A 14,470-nucleotide genomic window follows, 5' to 3' on the forward strand; every position below is an offset into this window, starting at 1 on the left:
CCTCCCACAGTCACAAAGATGTGCAGGTCAGGTGAATTGGCCATGCTAAATTGCCCGCAGTGTTAGGTGCAGGGGTAAATGTAGGGGTATGGGTGGGTTGCGCTTCGTCGGGTCGGTGTGGACTTGTTGGGCCGAAGGGCCTGTTTCCACACTGTAATGTAATCTAATCTACAACCGAAATGAACATATCATCCCTTTCCACAGCAGACCTAATCTGTGTGTTATTAGTCACTGCAATAGGTACAATATGTTCTGAGCTCAACAATCTATTGGTGAAAAACAAATAAATGGATCTGGGTCCACACTAACCTTCCAGGAACTATCCTGCAGAATGACGTACCTAACTTTCAAAATATTTGCTTTTTTCAAAAAATGTTCTCAATGAAAACTGCCAGCCCGATAAAGAGACCAAGCCGCAACAGACTGAGAATTGAAAGCCCCTGTGGAAAATGGCGGGAATTATTGATTGCTGGCCAGTTGGTAAGTACCACTGGAGGCTGTTGATCCCTGTTCCGGAGGCTGGAGTCAATGGAGACATTTCTTATTATTTCTACTGGTTAGCTAATCACTGTGAATGCAAAGAACTAAAAATGAGCACATTAGGGCCAACCACTCCAGCTTCACAGCAATGAGAGGGGTGACTGATTGGAGTAAACAAAAATCAAACAGTGACATCACAGGGAGGTGGTGAATTGATAGGCTTGTGATCTAAAAAGTATATATTTTAGGATGAAGAGATTAAATGAAAACTAACAGGAATGAGTGAAAGCTAGGGCCAATATGATAAAGCTATATAAGTAAGCAAAGTAGGGTCAGGGAAGTGCAGTAAAGTTAGCATAAGGGAAGCAAGTTGAAAACTAACAGATGAAGTAAATTTAAGGCTTGACAGCACAAATTGGTTGAGTGGAATGAGTGGCCTGTAATATGTGGAACATCGGGGACCCCACCAGGTTCCTAGATCAGAATTTCCTTGAATTTTTATTTCTTCAGTTTGGACTTCGAGGGAACCCAATAAAATGGAGGGTTTAGAGATTGACAGCCTGAACTTAGATCCTTGTCAACAATGAGTTTGATAACAATATTACCTTAAACAAATGTAGTCCTGTTTCAAACTTATTCTTCCTACTTTCAGGAAAATAGTCACAAAATAGGTTCAGATTTAAAGCTGGTGAGTATAACATACAATGCTTTGTTTGGAAACAGTGAATTAGAGAAGGCTGGACTGCAACCAGACACACTCATTTCAGAGGGAGTTGTAGGGTGCCATTTCTGTCCTTTCCAATCTGAGAATAAGAGATTGAGAATTGAAACCTTTTGTTGAAAATGGTAAGAAACATTGATTGCAGGCCAGCTGGAAGCGGTTAATCCCAGTTCTAGAGACCGGAGTCATTTCAAATTACCTACCCCAGTTAGCTAATTGCTGTGGATACAAAGAACCAAAATGAGCACATTAGGGATTGGTTGTCATCGGCATTTGTATGAAGTTGCCGCTGTGGAAAGTTTTCTGCAGTCTGGGACTACCACGCACAATCCTTCCAAAAACTGGATTACCTCCCACAGTCCTCCTCTTGTCTGCCTGGGTTTATCTCCTGCAGCATGAGTTAATGTTAGAAACATAGAAAATAGAAGCAACAGGAGCCCATTCAACCTTTGGAACCTGTTCTGCACTACAATATGATTATGGTTGATAATTTGACTTCATACAGTGATCCCACTTTCTTTTCATTCCCTGTATCCTTGAGAAGTATATCTGACTCCTTCCTTGAAGCATTCAGTGGTTTGGCCTTGACTGCTTCTTTGTGGCAGAAATTCCACAGTCTCACCACTCTTTGGGGAAGAAATTTCTCTTGAGTTCTAAATGACTGTATCCTTAAACTGTGACTACAGTCTTTTGGACTCCCCCACCACCAGCAACATCCTTCCAATGTTTACACTATCTAGTCCTGTTAGAATTTTATGGATTTCTAATTTTTCTAAACCTCATTGAATATCATCTTTAACTGATCCAGTCTCTCTTCATATGTCTATCCTGCCATCTCAAGAGCAAATGTGTTCCATGTATGGTGATTGATGTGCCAACACAGATTGCAGAATTGACTTCCAATTCCAGAAGTTGCTGTCAAGCATGGACCTCGAAGTCCAAACTGAAGAAATAAAAATTCAAGGAAATTCTGATCTAGGACCCTGCTAGGGTTCCTGATGTTCCACATATTACAGGCCACTCATTCCACTCAACCAATTTGTGTTGTCAAATCTTAAACTTACTTCATCTGTTAGTTTTCAACTTGCTTCCCTTATGCTAACTTTACTGTACTTCCCTGACCCTACTTTGCTTACTTATATGACTTTACTATATTGGCCCTAGCTTTCACTTATTCCTGTTAGTTTTCATTTAATTCCTTCATCTAAAATGTACACTTTTTTTAGATCACAAGCCTATCAATTCACCACCTCCCTGTGATGTCACTGTTTGATTTTTGTTTACCCCAATCAGTCACCCCTCTCATTGCTGTGTTGAAGCTGGAGTGGTAGGCCCTAATGTGCTCATTTTTAGTTCTTTGCATTCACAGCGATTAGCTAACCAGTAGAAATAATAAGAAATGTCTCCATTGACTCCAGCCTACGGAACTGGGATCAACGGCCTCCTGATGAAGGGCTTTTGCCCGAAACGTCGATTTCACTGCTCCTTGGATGCTGCCTGAACTGCTGTGCTCTTCTAGCACCACTAATCCAGAATCCAGTGGTACTTACCAACTGGCCAGCAATCAATAATTCCCAACATTTTCCTCAGGAGGTTTCAATTCTCAGTCTCTTGCGGCTTGGTCTCTCATTGCTTTGTTGAAGGTGAGATAAGTGCCCAAAACTGGACAATGAGACTTTGTTTCAATTGGTCAGGTGGGTAGGCCCTAAGAAGGCATCGCATCCCTCCCAAAATCCCATCAAAATGGCAAAAAGAGGTAACAATATCCACACTCATATTAAAATATTCATATTGTAGAGCAAGGAAGTACCATATTTGCTACGAGTGATATAGAGTCAGAGAGATGTACAGCACGGAAACAGACCCTTCAGTCCAACTCGTCCATGCCGACCAGATATCCCAACCCAATCTAGTCGCACCTGCCAGCACCCGGCCCATATCCCTCCAAACCCTTCCTATTCATATACCCATCCAAATGCCTTTTAAATTTGCAATTGTACCAGCCTCCACCACTTCCTCTGGCAGCTCATTCAATACACGTACCACCCTCTGCGTGAAAAGGTTGCCCCTTAGGTCTCTTTTATATCTTTTCCCTCTCACCTGAAACCTATGTCCTCTTGTTCTGGACTCGCCCACCCCAGGGAAGAGACTTTATCTATTTATTCTGTCCATGTCCCTCATGATTTTATAAGCCTCTATAAGGTCACCCCTCTGCCCCCGACGGTCCAGGGAAAACAGCCCCAGCCCATTCAACCTCTCCCTATAGCTCAAATTCTCCAACTCTAGCAACATCCTTGTAAATCTTTTCTGAACTCTTTCAAGTTTTACAACATCTTTCTGATAGGAAGGAGACCAGAATTGCAGGCAATATTCCAAAAGTGGCCTAACCGATGTCCTGTACAGCCGCAACATGACCTCCCAACTCCTGTACTCAGTACTCAGTACTCTGATCATGCCAATTGCCTTCTTCACTATCCTATCTGCGACTCCACTTTCAAGGAGCAATGAACCTGCACTCCAAGGTCTCTTTGTTCAGCAACACTCCCTCAGACCTGACCATTAGCTGTATAAGTCCTGCTCAGATTTGCTTTCCCAAAACGCAGCACCTCGCATTTGGCCCATCTGATCAAAATCCTTTTTTAATCTGAGGTAACCTTCTTTGCTGTCCACTGCACCTCCAATTTTGGTGTCATCTGCAAACTTACTAACTATACCTCTTATGCTCACATCCAAATCATTTATATAAATGACGAAAAGTTGTGGACCCAGCACCGATCCTTGTGGTACTCCACTGGTCACTGGCTTCCAGTCTGAAAAACAACCCTCCACCTCTGCCTTCTACCTTTGAGCCAGTTCTGTATCCAAATGGCTAGTTCACCCTGTATTCCATGAGATCTAACCTTGCTCACCAGTCTCCCATGGGGAACCTTGTTGAACACCTTACTGAAGTCCAAAGATCACATCCATCACTTTGCCCTCATCAATCCTCGTTACTTCTTCAAAAAACTCAATCAAGTTTGTGAGACATGATTTCCCACGCGCAAAGCCATGTTGACTCTCCCTAATCAGTCCTTGCCTTTCCAAATACAGGTATGCTGTCCCTCAGGATTCCCTCCAATGACTTGCCCACTGGTCTTTAGTTCTTTGGCTTATCCTTACCACCCTTCTTAAACAGTGGCACCACATTAGTCAACCTCCAGTCTTCTGGCACTTCACCTGTGACTATCGCTGATACAAATATCTCAGCAAGGGGCCCAGCAATGACTTCCCTAGCTTCCACAAAGTTCTAGGATACACCTGATCAGGTCCTGTCGATTTATCCACTTTTATGCATTTCATGACATCCGGCACTTCCTCCTCTGTAATATGGACATTTTTCAGGATGTCTCTTTCTATTTCCCTACATTCTATGTCTTCTGTCTCCTTTTCCACAGTAAACACTGATGCAAAATACTTAATTAGTATCTCCCCCTTTCGCTGCAGCTCCACACAAAGGCTGCCTTGCTAATATTTGAGGGGCCCTATTCTCTCCCTCGTTACCCTTTTGTCCTTAGTGTATTTGTAAAAACCCTTTGGATTCTCCTTAACTCTATTTGCTAAAGCTATCTCTTTAACAAGGTTATGTTGTCCCTGTTTATTTTTTCAGGAGGTCATAAAAACATGGGTTCTGAAAAGTTTGGGCTTGGATCGGTTTTAGGGCCAATTTGATTATAACTCACAGATACTACCTCAGGGAAAAGGCTTTCAAGTTTAAAAAAAATTGTACAATGATAGGGATATGGCCAGTTCTCTCAGCTCAGTTTTTCTCTGTTTTGGTCTGGCTATTCACTGAAAGCAATCAGGCAGTTGTAAAAGCTGCAGGACCCAAACAAGCAGGTCCATGCTGATCCTCTCTCTGTGTCTGACATCTCTCCTGTAAGACCCTGTGTTTGATATTACCTTTTATGCCAAGGTGTGTTTCTAGGGATTGTTGCAAGTATTGAGAACAGCATCATTAAATTGGTCTAATCTGTTGGGTTTTTGGATAGGTTAAGATATTCTGTTCTCTTTTGTTTGTGCTTCATTCTATAATCTTGTAAATAAAATTGGTTATGATTAAAACTATGTGGGCTTGAACAGCTGCATCCCTCCTGGAATATCCAATTTACACCTGCTTAAAACATCTAGCAAAGTTAGTGCCTGGGCTACTTTCTTGAGATGTTTTGAGGGGGTCTGGCCTGGTCCATAACAGATGAATATGGAAGGATCAGACACTTTAAGCACTGCAGCTGATTTGGACATACTGCATCACCACATAAGCAAAACAAAAGCCCAATGAGTAGGGAGTTCACAAAAAAGTATGCATAAGTGAATAAGAGAAAATGCAAACAATTAAAGTTGAATACCAATAAAGCAAACTAACATTTTTAGGTGAAGCAGAGGCTTTGGACTGTCACATTGCAAATTAAAGACTACAATGTAGATTTTAAATTAGATATGGGTGCAGCTGTTTCAATTTTGCCTGGCAGCTTGCCATGGCTCAAATCAAAAGATGCATAACCTGCTGTAATTGGAATGCAAGGTCCAGGGACACATCTTCAATCTGAACAAGGTCAGTTCACTTCCATACTTAGCCACAAGGGACAAGACTTTACTGAGACTGCTTATGTCTTGGAGAACCAAGGCATATCACTCTTAAAACAGGATTGCATGCACGCAAGTAGGTCTTCTACAAAGAATGGATACATATTTATAAGAAGAAAATAGTATAGAATTTTATCAAGAATTCTCACAACTTTTTAAGCTTGCATTATGTAATGGAAGAATGCCAAGCCCAATATATTTATGTACCCCTATTGCTAGGAAAAGTGAAGGCACAGCTTGACAGCATACTACACAGAGGAGTAATATCAGCTGTCAAGAAGATGGTGTTCAGGGCTGATAACAGTTCGCAAACCCAATGGAGACCTCAGATTATGTATATACCTCACACAACTGTACTAGGCAGCTCAGAAGACTCCACACAATGTTATCAGCAGACGACAGTCGGGGAAAACTGGCCAGAAGTGGATTCTTCACAAAATTAAGCAAATACCTCAAGACTGAGCCAAGGTTGTAAACCATTTTTACCATTTTTGTTTCAATTGTCTATCAGTTGGAATTTCATTAGCACCAGAAATCTTTCGACATGCAAGGTCTCAAATCCTCAGGGGCAAGCGTGGTATAACTTGCTGAATAGATGACAGACTGAACAGGAAAATGCTGCAATTATAAAGGAGCATGATCATTGGGTTTGGGAAATTTTGAAAGCCTCGTAGAGTGCAGACAGACCAACAATCAATCTCAAGTGTCCTTTTCAAAGATGAAAACCATATTCTTGGGTGACATTATATAAGAGAAAGGAATGATGATTGATCCCAGGAAGACAAAAACCATAAGTGGGTTCCCACAGCGAAAGAGTGTCAACATTTTTTAAGAATGGTCAGCCAGGTGGGGAGGTTTGTTCCAAATCTGGATACTATCATTCAACCTGGATGTGAATATAGGAGGTGTAGTTCGTGAGTTTGCAGATGACACTAACATTGATGGTTTAGTGGTCAGCAAAGAAGATCACCTCACAGTACAATGGGACCTTGAACGGATGGGCCAATGGGCTGAGGAGATGGAGTTTAATTTAGATAAGTGTGAAGTACTGCATTTTGGAAAGGCAAACCAGTGCAGGACTTATACATTTAATAGTAAGGTTCTGGGGAGTGTTGCTGAGTAAAAAGACCTTGGAGTGCATTTTTTTAGTTCTATTTAAAGTGGATTCACAGGGAAAGAGTGAAGAGGCATTTTGGTATACTTGTCTTTATTGTTCAATGCACTGAGTATATGAGGTGGGAGGTTACATTGCAGCTGTAAAAGACATTGATTAGGCCACTTTAGGAGTATTGCATTCAATTCTGGTCTCCCTGCTTTCGGAAAGATGTTGTGAAATTGGAAAGGGTTCAGAAAAGTTCTACCAGGATGTTGCCAGGAATGGAGGGTTTGAATTGTCGGGAGAGGCTGAATAGCTGTTTTCCCTGGAGCATCAGAACCTGAGGAGTGACCTTATAGAGGTTTATAAAATCATGAGGGACTTGGATAGGGTGAATAATCAAGGTCTTTTCCCCAATAGGGGAGTCCAAAACTAGAGGGCATAGGTCTAAGTTGAGAGGGGAGAGATTTTAAAGGGACCTAAGAGCTAACCTTTTCATGCAGAGGGTGTTGCGTGTATGGAATGAACTGCCAGAGGAAGCGGTGGAGGCTGGTACAATTACAACATTTAAAAGGCATCTGGATGGGTATATGAATAGGAAGGGTTTAGCAGGATATGGGTCAAATTTAGGAAATTTGGTTGGCATGGACGAGAATTCCTGTCTTCAGCTAATTACAACCTCCAATTACATTGTGCCATCCAATGTCTCCACATAACTGGTATGCTTCAATTCACCAACATCCTGGCAAACGTCTTTTGCATCCTTTTCAAAGCCTCCACATTTCTGGTGTGGCAACCAGAAATGCATACAATACTCCAAATGTGTTCAAGCTAAGGTTTTATACAGTTGAAACATAACTCACCAACAATTACACTTAGTGCCCTAACTAATCAAGGCTTTCATGTTATATGTCTTCTTCACCACCTTATTCACTTGTGTTGCCACTTTCAAAGTGCTATGGACTTGCAACCCAAGATCCTCTCTGTATACCAATGGTCCTACCATTCACTGTATACTTTCCTCCTGTATTTGAACTCTCAAAATGCATAATCTTACACTTTTTTTTATTAGATTCCCCTACAGTGTGCAAACAGGCCCTTCAGCCCAACAAGTCCACACCGACCCTCTGAAGACCCACCCAGACCCATTTCCCTCTGACTAATGTGCCTAACACTATGGGCAATTTAGCATGGCCAATTCACCTGACCTGCACATTTTTGGACTATGGAAGGGAACCAGAGCACCTGGAGGAAACCCATGCAGATTCAGGGAGAACATGCAAACTCTACACAAATAGTCGCCCGAGGCTGGAATTGAACCTGGGTCCCTGGCACTGTGAGGCAGCAGTGCTAACCACTGAGCCACCATGCCACCCTTGTTTAGATTAAACTCTATCTGCCATTTCTGAATCATAGAATCCCTACCGTATGGAGACAGGCAATTTGGCCCATCGAGTCCACATCAACTCTCTGAAGAGCATCCCACCCAGACCTGCCCCATCCTATCTCTGTAACCCTGTATTTCTGTGGCTATTCCACCTAGCCTGCACATCCCTCGACACTACAGGGAAATTTGGTATTGCCAATCTACCTAACCTGCTCATCTTTGGACTGTGGGAGGAATCAGAGGCAACACACACAGGCACAGGGAGAATGTGCAAACTCCACAGAGACAGTCACCCAAAGTTGGGATTGGACCCAGGGCCCTGGTTCTGTGGTGCAGCAATACTAACCACTGTGCCGCCCCAACTTTTCTCTGCCCAACTTTCCAACTGATGTATATCCTACTGTATCCTTTTGACAACCTTCTTCACGATACAGAACTCCATCAATTTTCATGTTATCTGCAAACTTGTATTCAGACCACTGACAGTTTCATTCAAGTCATTCATATATATTACAAACAACAGAAGTCCTGGCACTGATCCTTATGGAACACCACTGGTAACAGACCTCCAGTCAGAAAAACACCCCTCCACAACAACCACTGTCATCTATGACCAAGCCAATTTTTAATCCAACTTACCAATTTACCTGGATCCCATATGACTTAATCTTCTGCACTAGCCGACCTTGTCAAACACTTTCATAAAGACTCTGTAAATTGATTTCCCGTGCAAAAGGCCATGCTGACTATCCCTAATCAGTCCTTGCCTTTCCAAATACTAGTAAATTCTGTCCCTCAGGATTCCCTCCAACAACTTGGCCCTTCGCCAATGTCAGGCTCACTCATCTATAGTTCCCGGTTTTTCTTTACTAGGTTTCTTAAACAGTGGCACTGCGTTAACGAACCTCCAGTCTTCTGGCACCTCACCTGTGACTATCGATGATACAAATATCTCAGCAAGGGGCCTAGCAATCACTTCCCTCGCTTCCCAAAGAGTTCAAGGGTACACCTGATCAGGTCCTGGGGATTTATCCACTTTTACGCGTTTCAAAACATCCAGCATCTCCTCCTCTTATGTATAGACATTTTTGAGGCTGTCACCATCTATTTCCCCATATTCTGTACCTTCCATGTCCTTTTCCACAGTGAACACTGATGCAAACTACCCGTTTAGTCTATCCCTCATCTCCTGTGCTTCCACACATAGGCTGCCTTGTTGATCTTTGAGGGGCCCTATTGTCTTCCTAGTTACCCTTTGTCCTTCATGTATTTATAAAAATCCTTTGGATTCTCTTTAACCCTATCTCATGTTCTCTTTTTGTCTTCCTTATTTGCCTCTTAAGTATACTCCGACTGCCTTTATACTCTTCTAAAGAATCACTCGCTCTCCCCTGTTTATACCTGTCATATGTTTCCATCTTTTTCTTAACGAAAACCTCAATTTCTCTAGTCATCCAGCATTCCCTACATGTACTAGCCTTGCCTTTCATCCTAACAAGAATGTACTATCCCTGGACTCTTGTTATCTCATGTTGTCTCTTTGCCTGTGAACATTTGTCCCAATCAGCTTTTGAACATTCTTGCCTAATACCGTCAAAATTGGCCTTTCTCCAATTTAGAACTTCAACTTTTAGATCTGGTCTATCTTTCTCCATCACTATTTTAAATCTAATAGAATTATGGTCGCTGGCCCCAAAGTGCTCCCCCACTGACACCTCAGTCACCTGCCCTGCCTTATTTCCCAAGAGTAGGTCAAGTTTTGCACCTTCTCTAACAGGTACATCCACATACTGAATCAGAAAAAATTCTTGCTCACACTTAACAAATTTCTGTCCATCTAAACCCTTAACACCATGGCAGTCCCAGTCTATGTTTGGAAAGTTAAAATCCTTTACCAGAAATACTCTTTTTTTTCCTACAGATAACTGAAATCTCCTTTCCAAATTTGTTTCTCAATTTCAAGCTGACTATTAGGGGTGTATAATACAATCCCAATAAGGTGATCATCCCTTCCTTATTTCTCAGTTCCACCCAAACAACTTTCCTGGATGTATTCCCAGGAATATCCTCCCTAGGTATAGCAGTAATACTATCCCTTACCAAAAGCGCCACTCCCCCTCCTCTCTTGCCCCCCTTTCTATCCTTCCTATAGCATTTGTATCCTGGAACATTACGCTGCCAGTCCTGTCCATCCCTGAGCCATGTCTCTGTAATTCCTATGATATTCCAGTCCCATGTTCCTCACCATGCCCTGAGTTCATCTGCCTTCCCTGTTAGGCCTGTTGCATTGAAATAAATGCAGTTTAATTTATCAGTCCTATCTTGTTCTCTGCTTTGTTCCTTCCTGCCCTGACTGTTTGACTCGCTCCCTTTCCCAACTGCACCAGTCTCAGATTGATCTCTTTCCTATTTCCCCCCGCCCAACTTACTAGTTTAAATCCTCCCGAGCAGCTCTAGCAAATCTCCCTGCCAGTATATTAGTCCCATTCCAATTCAGGTGCAATCCATCCTTCTTGTGCAGGTCACTTCTATGACAGAAGAGATTCCAGTGATCCAAAAATGCAAACCCTTCTCCTGTGCACCAGCTTCTCAGCCACGTATTTATTTGCTCTATCCTCCTATTCCTACCCTCACTAGCTTGTATCACCGGGAGTAATCCAGAGGACCTCCTTTTTAAATTCCTGCCTAACTTTCTATATTTTCCCTTCAGAATCTCATCATTTTCCCTTCCACTTGCTGCTTATGTAGTTTGGCATACAATGTCCTGTCTGGTAGCTTCACCAGTTTGGCACCTCATCTTCAGGTATGCCTGATGCTGCTCCTGACATGCAGTCCTGTACTCTGCATTGAACCAGGGTTACAGTCATAGAATCATACATCACAGAAACAGATCCTTCAGCCCAAATTATCTGTACTGGGCAGATTTCTTAAACTGAACTCATCCCATGTGCTTGCATTTGGCCCATATGCCTCTAAACCTGTCCAACTGTCTTTTAAATGTTGTAATTGTACTTGCCTGTACCACTTCCTCTGGCAGCTTGTTCCACAGACACACCACTCTCTGTGTGAAAACCTTGCCTCTCAGATCCCTTTTAAATCGTTCTCCTCTCACCTTAAACCCCTAACCTGGGGAAAAGATGTTTGCTATTCACCTATCTATGCACCTCATTATTTTATAAACCTCTATAAGGTCACATCTCAGCCTCCGAAGCTCCAGTGAAAAAGTGCCAGGTTATCTAACCTTTCCTTCTAAGTCAAACTTGCAGTCTCAGTAACATGCTTGTGAATCTCTTTGCACCCTCTCCAGTTTAATAACATCCTTCCTATAGCAGGGTGACCAGAATTGTATGCAGTACTCCAAATGTGAATTATCAATGTCTTTTTATAGCTGTAACATGACTTCTCAACTTCTATACTTAATGTTCTGACTGATGAAGGCAAGTGTGCCAAATGCATTCTTTGCTCCCTGTCTACTTGAGACTTCATTTTCAAGGAATTATGTACCTGCATCTGAGGTCTCTCTGTTTGACAACACTCCCCAGGACCCTACCATTAACTGTGTCTTTCCTGCCTAGTTTGTCTTACCAAAATGCACTACCTTGCTTTTTTCTAAATTAAGCTCCATCTACTATTCTTTCGCCTACTGGCCCAGTTAAGCAAGATCCCGTTGTTTTGTTTGATCACCTTCTTCACTGTCTACTATACCACCAATTTTGGTGTCATCTGTAAATTTATTAACCATGCCTCCCAAATTCTCATCCAGATCTTTTATATAAATGATGAACAACAGCTGACCCAGTGGCAATCCTTGCGGCACACTGCTACTCGCAGACCTCCAGTCTGAACAACAATCCTGTGCTACCGCCCTCTGTCTCTTTTTTGTCAAAGTTAAAAAAACCACACAACACCAGGTTATAGCCAACAGGTTGATTTGGAAGTACTAGTTTTCAGAGCGCTTCTCCTTCGTCCCTAAATGGTCTACCCTGTATTTTTAAGCTGTGTCCTCTGGTTCAGCATTCACCCATCAGTGGAAATATGTTTCCTGTTGCCAGAGTGTCCAATCCTTTCATAATCTTATATCTCTCAATCATATCCCCTCTCAGTCTTCTAAACTCAAGGGTATACAAGCCCAGTCGCTCCAGTCTTTCAGTGTAACGTAATCCCGCTATTCCAGGAATTGACCTCGTGAACCTACGCTGCACTCCCTCAATAGCCAGAATGTCTTTTCTCAAATTTGGAGACCAGAACTGCACACAGTACTCCAGGTGTGGTCTCACCAGGGCCCTGTATAGCTGCAGAAGCACCTCTTTGCTTCTATACTCAATTCCTCTTTTGTTTCTTTGTAGAGACTTTACAGCAATTGATACAACTGATTGGCCTTCTAGGCCATTTCAGAAAGCAGTTAAGAGTCAACCCCATTGCTGTGGTTCTGGAGTCACATTTAGGTGAAACCAGGTAAAGATGTCAGATTTCTTCTCTGATGGACATTAGCGGGCCAGACTGAGTTTAGTGGACGTTCGACAATGGCTTCATGATAATCAGTAGATTATTCATTTCAGATTAATTTTCAGATTCCAAAATGTTGTATATGCTTATAGTTCACCTTCATTACTATCGGCATATGGTATAATAAGTGTAGAGTCAGCACAGGCATCATAGCCGAAATGGTCGTTACCTATGCTGTACGTTTCTTGATTAAACATTGCATTTACATGGTGCATGTCAGAAACCATACATTTCAAACAGCGAATGAAGTACTTTTCAAGTGTAAAACTTGTAGAACGCAATCCTATAATTAGGTATGTAATTCTTGACTCAATCCTGATCCTTGACTCCTCATACCTGTCCCAATTCATTCACAGAGAAATAAAAGTATAAAGTGCTAAACAAAATTGAGTAGATCCGACAGTTTTTGTGGAGGGAGAACAGTGTTCAGGTTAGTTTTGATGTAAGTTCACAGACCTGAAATATTAAGTCTGTTTCACTGCTGTCTGATCTTAGTCAGTGACAGGTCTTTGGCATGATTCAGGCTGACCTTTCACCTGAAAACTGCATTTCCCAGAGAGCATCGGGGCTGCGTCGTGCGTGCGGCTGCGGAACCTGCCTGGTCTGCTCACGGGATCTGAAGATGGCGTTGGACCCTCAGGCCCGGGACTGGCAGTTTGACCGCTTCGATGACGGATCCCAGAGTGAGTTCAGAGCCGCGTCTTAGCTTCCCATGGGGAAAGAAGCTCCCTTTCCCCTGTGGTGATGCTGTCTTCTAACTCCCGTTCCTCATCCACTCCCGCCACCTGGGCAATCTGCCCCCTCAACCCTGGGGAGTGGAGACTCCCACCATGGAAGGACTGTTCCCTAAACACTGAATTTCCAGCATTAGTCGGTCTGTTCCCTCGAAGTGATCAGTATAATAATAATCTTAGCCATTGAATCAATTCAATACAATGAACGTTGCTTGCAGCATTTCCTAATGCTAGAATGCAATCTGTGATCTACTATATCTCAGTGCAGTTTGTTAACTGATGTGTGTTTTAGAATTATCATAATAGAGATCGTTTGGTCTAATGAGTTCTTGACAGCTTTCTTACAGCAATTAACTTCCATTACCTTGTTCTATCCTCATAACCCCACAAATTATTTCCCTTAATAGGCTTTCCAATCTTTTGATATCATTAATTGTCTTTGTTTCCACCACTTTCATAAGCAGAGAGTTTCTTGCCCTTTGAATCTCCTATGCAAAATCTTAAATCCAGGTGCTATTGTCCTTGTACAATCAGCTAATAGGAATACATGATCTTTATCTCAACCTGGTATTTCACTCTATGTCTGTTAGATGTCTCTTGATCTCTTTTGCTTCACAAGGTGCAACTCCAGCAACAGTTAAGGATTGATGTTTGGATTGATTCTCATATATCTCTATTACACCCTTATAAGTGCCATTGGGTTCTCCGAAGGCACTATGACTAAAACTGGATGCAGTACTCCAGTCTTCTAAGTTTGAATCAATATTTGGGACCTTTCATTATAACAAGTCTGAACGCTCTGGGTATAGGGACTGTCGCAATTCCAAGAAGGAGGGCCACCCGACCAAAGAGTGCAAGGAGGAAAAGAACTGCAATCTGTGCGGGGAGGCGGGCCACGTGTACAGGCCTGCCCCAAGACGAGG

General features: G+C 42.5%; 1 protein-coding gene across 4 annotated transcripts in view; it reads left to right on the plus strand.

Annotated features, from left to right (window-relative positions):
- The first annotated feature begins 404 nt into the window (after positions 1 to 404).
- washc4 (WASH complex subunit 4) overlaps positions 405 to 14,470 on the plus strand; it is a 136,116-nt gene continuing 122,050 nt past the window's right edge. For 2 of the 4 annotated variants that reach the window (XM_043713265.1, XM_043713264.1), the window contains exon 1: positions 13,380 to 13,496. In XM_043713265.1, coding sequence (XP_043569200.1) covers positions 13,436 to 13,496 — 61 coding nt within the window. In that variant the 5' untranslated portion in view covers positions 13,380 to 13,435. Of the gene's footprint in view, positions 481 to 13,379; positions 13,497 to 14,470 lie in introns of those variants that run through there. The other 2 variants (XM_043713266.1, XM_043713263.1) reach the window with 2 other exon arrangements.

Source organism: Chiloscyllium plagiosum, chromosome 23 (genome assembly GCF_004010195.1).
Source record: "Chiloscyllium plagiosum isolate BGI_BamShark_2017 chromosome 23, ASM401019v2, whole genome shotgun sequence".
In the NCBI taxonomy this organism is placed as follows: Eukaryota; Metazoa; Chordata; class Chondrichthyes; order Orectolobiformes; family Hemiscylliidae; genus Chiloscyllium; species Chiloscyllium plagiosum.